The 7,179-nt window shown below is 40.9% G+C and overlaps 2 protein-coding genes and 2 non-coding genes across 7 annotated transcripts; 2 read left to right on the top strand and 2 right to left on the bottom strand.

The window, feature by feature from the left end:
• Nucleotides 1-2,557: 2,557 nt before the first annotated feature.
• Nucleotides 2,558-2,631, bottom strand: TRNAN-GUU. The gene has a single exon. It is a non-coding gene; the product is annotated as a tRNA-Asn (tRNA).
• Nucleotides 2,632-2,724: 93 nt separating this feature from the next.
• Nucleotides 2,725-2,798, bottom strand: TRNAN-GUU. Its single transcript has one exon. It is a non-coding gene; the product is annotated as a tRNA-Asn (tRNA).
• A 172-nt stretch (nt 2,799-2,970) lies between these two features.
• On the top strand, nt 2,971-3,776 carry LOC121973638 (3-hexulose-6-phosphate isomerase-like). Its single transcript, XM_042525025.1, has one exon. It carries the CDS (start codon nt 3,029-3,031, stop codon nt 3,644-3,646), a length of 618 nt encoding a protein of 205 aa, XP_042380959.1. The 5' UTR covers nt 2,971-3,028; the 3' UTR covers nt 3,647-3,776.
• A 192-nt stretch (nt 3,777-3,968) lies between these two features.
• On the top strand, nt 3,969-6,554 carry LOC121971013 (peroxisomal membrane protein 11D-like). 4 transcript variants are annotated; one of them, XM_042522076.1, is made up of 8 exons: nt 3,969-4,102; nt 5,112-5,334; nt 5,428-5,502; nt 5,580-5,654; nt 5,732-5,812; nt 5,885-5,959; nt 6,044-6,217; nt 6,288-6,554. In XM_042522076.1, exons 2-8 carry the CDS (start codon nt 5,137-5,139, stop codon nt 6,321-6,323), a joined length of 714 nt encoding a protein of 237 aa, XP_042378010.1. In that variant the 5' UTR covers nt 3,969-4,102; nt 5,112-5,136; the 3' UTR covers nt 6,324-6,554. The 4 variants fall into 4 exon arrangements, with proteins under 4 accessions (XP_042378010.1, XP_042378011.1, XP_042378012.1 ...); XM_042522077.1 differs by having other exon boundaries at nt 4,015-4,102; nt 5,119-5,334; XM_042522078.1 differs by lacking the exon at nt 3,969-4,102 and adding an exon at nt 4,110-4,249 and having other exon boundaries at nt 5,885-5,956.
• Nucleotides 6,555-7,179: the final 625 nt, after the last annotated feature.

The following is a 7,179-nucleotide window of genomic DNA, read 5'->3' as shown; positions in this document are numbered from 1 at the left end:
CCGGACTAGGTGAGAGAGGGCTCGGTAGCTCGTTCTCTGGACCGGACATGGAAGTCGGAGAGGGCTCGGTAGCTCGTTCTCCGGACTAGGTCAGAGAGGGCTCGGTAGCTCGTTCTCTAGATCAGGAAGGCTTTAAGGTTTAAGGCTGCGAAATTGGATCGGTCTGCTGACCGATCCAGTGATACTATGGGTATCTGGATCGATCTGCTGACCGATCCAGTGATGCACTGATTCTCACTGTGGGTCATCTGATCGGTCTGGTGACCGATCAGTAACCAAACAGATTGGGAGAAGGAATAGGAGGGATCGGTCTGTGGACCGATCCACTATGGCCTGATCGGTCCACAGACCGATCAGGGCTCTGTAACCAACTCTGTGAGAGTTGGGATCGGTCCACAGATCGATCAGGGATTTCCTGGACCGATCAGGTCATAGCCTGATCGGTCCAGGCCTAGCCGTTGAGTCACAACGGCTAGATTTCTGTGTCTTCTTTGTCTTCTTCGCAGGTTCAGGTTATAAATCGAGGTTGAAGGCCTCTACAAAAAAAAGTGTGAGAAAAGAGAGAAGAGGTTGACTTCTTCTTGCTCCTGCGATCTGAGCTTTGTTGAGCTCTCCATTACTGAAGCTTCGTGTGAGCTTCCCTCGGCTGGACTCCAACTGATCAATTGCTGCTGTTGTTGGCATCCGTGAAGTGGTTGCTTCATCACCAGTCGACGAGTAGGCAAGCAAACTAGTGTTTTTACATTCATATTGTTCTTGGCTTCTTGCTTTATCTTTGTACTCCGATCTTGCTGTTGCAATTGAGATTATGGCGAGGTTTCTCCACTCAGAAGGAGTTTTTATTAGCCGATTTTTCGGGGTCTCATCCACCGATGGATTGATAGGATTCGTCTACCTTACGGACACGCCGAGGAGTAGGAGTATCATCTCCGAACCTCGTTATATCATCGCGTTTGAGGTTTGATATTCTCCCGTTTCGTTTCTATCTTTTATTTCCGCTGCGCTAATTCAAATTGTAGGAAGAAACGAGAATTTGGGGTCGACTATTCACACCCCCCCTCTCTAGCCGCGTCCAAAGGTCCTAACACTTGGAAGTGCAACAATACTTGTCTCCAAGAAGCTTCAAGAACTGGCGAGCTCAGTGAAGAGAGTGGAGAAGAAAACCTGTGAGCGATGCTGAGAACTGCGCTCAAAAAATCCTTTTCTAAGGTCACCGTTGGCACCTTAATAGATTAAGAATTCTCTTAATCGATTACCACATCAGCAACTTGCATAAATGACTATATTTTTTGGGACGAGTTGCGGGGGCGCTAGGGGCGAATGTATTCGCCTTTTGCCAACATAAACGGCTATCTTTTCAACCTTAATCGACTACCCTTGTCGATTAGGCATTGTTGAATCGATTAGACAGATCGATTTAGAAACATTCTATTCAATCGCGAGAAATAGCTTAAGCGATCAACTCGATCGCTTAAACTTCGAACAGAAATATTCTGTTCGAATGAAAAGGCACTATAAGTGATTACCTTAATCGCTTACGGTGTCCTAATCGATTACACCAATCGATTACGTATGCTATCTTGCGATTCTGAGCTTAAGCGATTAGGCTAAGCTATGGTAATCGATTAGCCTAATCGATTTCCGAACCCTAACTACCAAACCTAGGTCTAGGGTTCCCTTACTCAACATTCGGTCAATCTTGACTTATTGGGACTCCTCATTGTCTAGTATCTGGTCAACCTTGACTTGCTGAGATTTCTTCATCAAGTGTCCGGTCAATCCTTTGACCCACTTGGACTTTTCTCCTTACGCCAAGTGTCCAGTCAATTTTTGACTCACTTAGACTTACTAACATCAGATATCTGATTGACCTTGACCTACCTGGACCTCCACATGCATGGTTTCACTTACAAAGACTTTCTTTTTGCCTAGCTTCACTCACTAGAGCTTTCACTTTGCTTCACTTATCAGGACTTTCCTTCTGACTATCTTCACTCACTAGGGATTTTCATCTTCCTGACTTTACTCACCAGGACTTTCAACATTAAGTGTTGGGTCAACACTGACTCACCTAGATTTTCGTCTTCTGCCAACCTTTCCGTTAGACTTGCCCTTACCTAATCTCCAGTTAGCACTTTTCAATCAAGTATCCGGTTAGTCAATTTTATTATGGGATCTAAGGTTATGAACTAAAATGGAAACTAACATTGATAATCAATCTGATTTTGATGGAATTAAAACTTGAATTTAGTAAATGCAAGTTTATGAACTAGATTTAGAAAATCTGAATTTATAAAACTAGTATAAAAATTAATGGAAAGAATTCGGTTTATATGAATGTTCACTTTTAAAAGTTCAGTTTGAAATACAAATTTTCAAGATAAAAAATACGTTTCGACATTGAAATTAACTAAAGATTATTTTTTTATAAAAAAGCCCTATTATAAGACGAAAGAATTAAAAGGAAAAGAGTCGAAATAATAAATTCTTTAATTAAATTAAGACAAATTATAAATACTAACCAAAATTGAATTAATTATAAAAAAATTAAGTCTCTCGCTAGAAGGAGGGCTTGAACCTCCGACCTTGTGGTTAACAGCCACACGCTCTAACCAACTGAGCTATTCCAGCTTTATATTAAGTGAGGGAGACCTTGCCAAATATTAATTATATAGTTAACTAATATATGGTATTAAATTCTAATTTAGATTAATAAAAATAATTCGCTAGAAGGAGGGCTTGAACCTCCGACCTTGTGGTTAACAGCCACACGCTCTAACCAACTGAGCTATTCCAGCTTGTTGAGAAAGTAAAGGTAAAATTTTATATTTTAAATAATAAAATTAAAATTTTAAGGAGAGAATTCTAAATTTTAGAAATATCATTCAAATACGACTGAAAGGGATAAGGCAGAGCAGAATCATGTGCTCCGCGCGTGCCATGTGGTCCATAAGAGGATATAACCTAATAATAATAATAATGGTTTTCAATAACTTAAAACGGCAAACAAATTGAATCGGATAAGGCCATGAGCGGCCGCCCCTCCGCCACCGCCGCCTTGGCGGCCCAGATCTGCGCTCAGATCGGCGCCGTCTTCTCCTCCCCTCCCCCTCCGGGCTTTCCCCCGCCCTTGGACGTCCTCGTGTCCGAGATCTCCGCCGCCGCCTCCGCAGGCCGACGCGTCTTCGTCCACGGCGTTGGCCGCGAGGGGCTGATGATGAAGGCCCTCTGCATGCGCCTCGCCCACCTCGGCCTCCCCGCCCACGTCGTCGGCGACGTAACCGCGCCCCCCGCCGCCGCCGGCGACCTCCTCCTAGCCTCCGCCGGCCCCGGCGGCTTCTCCACCGTCGACGCCATCTGCGGCGTCGCGAAGGCCTCCGGGGCGCGGGTAGTGCTGATCACCGCGCAGCCGGCGGCCGGGAGCGGCGCGAGGCGGAGCGCCGACGCCGTTGCCTACCTCCCTACCCGGACCATGGCGGACGACGAGGCGGAGGAGGAAGGGAAAGACGCCGCGGTGAGGTTACCGATGGGGAGCCTGTACGAGGGGGCGCTGTACGTGCTGTTCGAGATGGCGGTGATCCGTCTCGCGGAGGAGCTTAAGCAGAGCCCGGCACAGATGCGTTCGCGCCACACCAACCTCGAGTAGCGACAACACAAAATAGCACATTTTCACTTTACCCCCCTTAATTAAATATAATTGTCACGTGAAACAATGTACTGCTACGTGATGGCTGTTCAGTAATCTATTATTCAAAAATAAATTTTAATTTTGAGAATTATTAACGGTCGGTGCTCAAATAAAGCAAAATTGTGCTCAAATAAAAAAATAGATTATTCAATTTTATTTATAAGGGATATAACTATCCAACGGCTTATTTTATATCGCATCTTAATTTTTGATAAATTACATTTCACCACTCATTTTATAGGGTGGAAAACGACGAAATTAAAAATTAGAGGGCCTTTTGAAAAGAAACAAAATGAAAGTAAAAGGTGGATCGGAAGTAGAAAAACGCAAGTGCAAACAAAGCAACCACTCGCACACAAATCTTATCCCGCGCCGTCGCCTCCTCCCTCCTCCTCCTCCTCCTCCTTCCGTAAGGTACGTGTTTAGATCGATTAGGTTTTTACTGGGTTTGTTCTTCTCCTTCTTGTCTTGCTATGTCGGTATTCTATTCGCATCGCATTGATTAGGTTTGTGAATAACCTGTTGGATGCATTCTACTTGGTTCTCGTGTTTCTGATATAGGTGGGGATTGATTTCCACTTTGACTTTGTTGTTTTTGCTGTATTCGACATTCGGAGCTGTGTGGCAAATATTATCACTTTTTAGTGTCTTTGATCTATGGATTGTAACTAAAACTATGGGGAATAACGCCCATGAGACGTGTCTGACAGCGTGTAGTGCAAAGATTGGGGATCGAGAATGAGTAATGAGAATAAAAATTAGAAAAGGGTAAGCGTGGTGGAGGACATGGATGGCTGAATGGTGGAGGAGGATTGGGTATATTCATAAATCATAAAGGATTTTAAAGTTTGTATTTTTTGAATAATTTATTTGTAGTTTTGAAAATTTATGATTTTTTTTTATAATTCTAGTAATAAAGTGTATGAGTTGAGGAGCAATGCTCATGCTCAGTGAATTTATCTGTTCCATATCAACTTTACTTATCACGCTGAGTGAATCTCAACCTAATTTTCTATCTCAGTGCTTTTGTTTGGATTTGTTGGTAATGCACAAAAGATAGGAGGTGATGATTAATCTGATAAAATAATTGCTGCATTTTCCTGAATGGATAACTAATGTTTCTATAGCTTTAGATTTCCATGTGAGTGTCAACCTAAATTGAAACATGTTCTTTGCTTCTCCAGTCATCAGAAGCATCTTCCACATCATTCTTCTTCATTTTTTTCCAAATAAATTGACACCAGATACATAGATTTATCACAAAAAGGATAAATATCCTGATTGGGCGTGTACAATTCTTGAACAGATTAAGATTGATTCTAGATTCCCAAAACTAAATTCTTCAATTAATATCTTCCAATTAGAACTGTGTTTCTCCTATGGCATTCTTCTTTTGATTGTTAAAAGAAGCTCCAACCTTTAGTTATCAGGCAAGGGATAGATAGAAGATGGCCACAAGCACATTGGACGCAACAAGAGCAGAACTTGCTCTCTTAGTTTTATACCTAAACAAGGCTGAAGCTAGAGATAAGATATGTAGAGCCATTCAGTATGGTTCAAAGTACTTGAGCGAGGGACAACCAGGCACTGCACAAAACGTCGAAAGAACAACTGCATTGGCACGGAAGGTGTTTCGTCTGGTTAAGGTCAGTTTTTTCTAGTTCTGACTTGACTGCATGTGGTCGAATTGACTCTATTTTCCTTAATGCTTGAACATCTTTCTCTCCTCGAACATGTAGTTTGTCAATGATCTTCATGCTCTCATAAGCCCACCTTCTCCTGGATCTCCACTCCCACTTGTTTTGCTAGGAAAGGTATGTCGATCATCTTCTCTACTTTCGAGTCATGCAACAATGTCGCTTAACTGGTATTGTTAAACACTGTTACACAGTCGAAGAATGCACTGTTGTCCACCTTCTTTTTCCTAGATCAAATTGTGTGGGCAGGCCGAACAGGGATATTCAAGGTTTGTATATTTCTTTAACTTTAGCGGTTGAAGAGCTATATGAGACTCTTTAATTCTTTACTCTCTCGCTCGTTAAGAACAAAGATCGCACTGAGCAAATAGGCAGGATATCTCTCTTTTGTTGGATGGGCTCCTCTGTGTGCACAACTTTGCTTGAGGTTTGTGGTTTCGCTCTCCTTCATTCCTCCAATTCTATCACTCTCAAATAACCTCAGCTAAACCATTTCTAGATAGGAGAATTGGGAAGGTTATCTGCCTCGATTACGAAGCTGCAGAAGGAGATGAAACAAGCTGATAAATATGTAGTATGCGCTATATTTGTGAATTCAACCTCGCCTTTCTGATGCATATGTCTCTCTACTTTCAACTGTTGCATATGGCTTTTGTAGGATGAACAATATCTCCATAAACTCAAGCAGTCCAATGAAAGGCTGCTATCTCTGATCAAATCTTCCATGGATATCGTGGTCGCGATAGGGCTGCTTCAATTGGCACCGAAGAAGATCACTCCGCGAGTCACAGGAGCATTTGGATTCATCACTTCACTTATCTCCTGCTACCAGGTACTACTATCTGAAACAAGTTGTAACTGCATAATGGATTTAACTTCGCTTTGAATTCTTTGCGATGCAGTTACTTCCTGCGCCTACTCACAAGAAGACCGCTTGAACATGGATCCCCCCCTTCCGCTTGAAGCAATTCCGCCGTGCCATATTATCGTAATAATGTTTACAGGAAAATATTGCTTGGTGAAGTTCATTATCACATAATGTTTAAGTAAATGCATTGAAGTGGCACTGCCAAAACAACTTCTACCCAAGTGTCTATAAAAGATAAGCAATGTAGTACCAATGCTTGCAGTTTGCAGCATCTCCTTAGTAGATATTTAAGCTGAAATTAGATTCAAATGCAATCTTAATCAGAACAAACAAACAAAAAAACACAATTAAATGATTAGCTAAAGTTAAACCGTTTTTGTTATGTTCGTCCAAGTATTATCATCTGTGGTTTAAATGGTTATATATTAATCAGGAGTGTAAAATTTGTATGTGTAATTACTCAAATAGTCAGCTTTCAAAATGTCCCTTCAATGTTTTCCTTCTTTTTTTAGATGCCCTTTAAAGTTTGATTAATACTAAAATGACTTATAATTTGTTTTGTTTTGCAAAAATTAAATCCATAATAATTAATAACCTTTTTTTTCTTTTTCATCACTATAAGAAAGAGTAAAATAAAATAAAATTTATCTTTTTTCTATTCTCTTTTACTCACCTTTATTTGCTTCAAATTAAATAAATAAAATATTTATTTGTTCAATAGAAACTTAAAATGTTCTTTCCGTGACAAAACATTGAAGACAAATAAAATCAAATTCCTTGCCTCTTTTGTTTTTCCTCCAACAAAAGGAGAGAATTGACAATTTTATTCTATCTAATCATATCATTTAATCTCTTCTAATTCTCAAACATTAACCAGCATAGACAATAAAAGATTCTCTAAATTTAACTCACCCAACCAAAACAAA

Source organism: Zingiber officinale, chromosome 4A (assembly GCF_018446385.1).
Source record: "Zingiber officinale cultivar Zhangliang chromosome 4A, Zo_v1.1, whole genome shotgun sequence".
Classification (NCBI taxonomy): Eukaryota; Viridiplantae; Streptophyta; class Magnoliopsida; order Zingiberales; family Zingiberaceae; genus Zingiber; species Zingiber officinale.
This window is presented reverse-complemented; position numbering and strand designations above follow the sequence as displayed.

Excerpts from the sequence above, each read along its gene's own strand:
- LOC121973638 (XM_042525025.1), top strand. The coding sequence starts at position 3,029 with ATGAGCGGCCGCCCCTCCGCCACCGCCGCCTTGGCGGCCCAGATCTGC.
- LOC121971013 (XM_042522076.1), top strand. The coding sequence starts at position 5,137 with ATGGCCACAAGCACATTGGACGCAACAAGAGCAGAACTTGCTCTCTTA. Across the intron at positions 5,335-5,427 it reads AGGTGTTTCGTCTGGTTAAG|TTTGTCAATGATCTTCATGC; the intron begins GTCAGTTTTTTC and ends TCGAACATGTAG. Across the intron at positions 5,960-6,043 it reads AACAAGCTGATAAATATGTA|GATGAACAATATCTCCATAA; the intron begins GTATGCGCTATA and ends TGGCTTTTGTAG.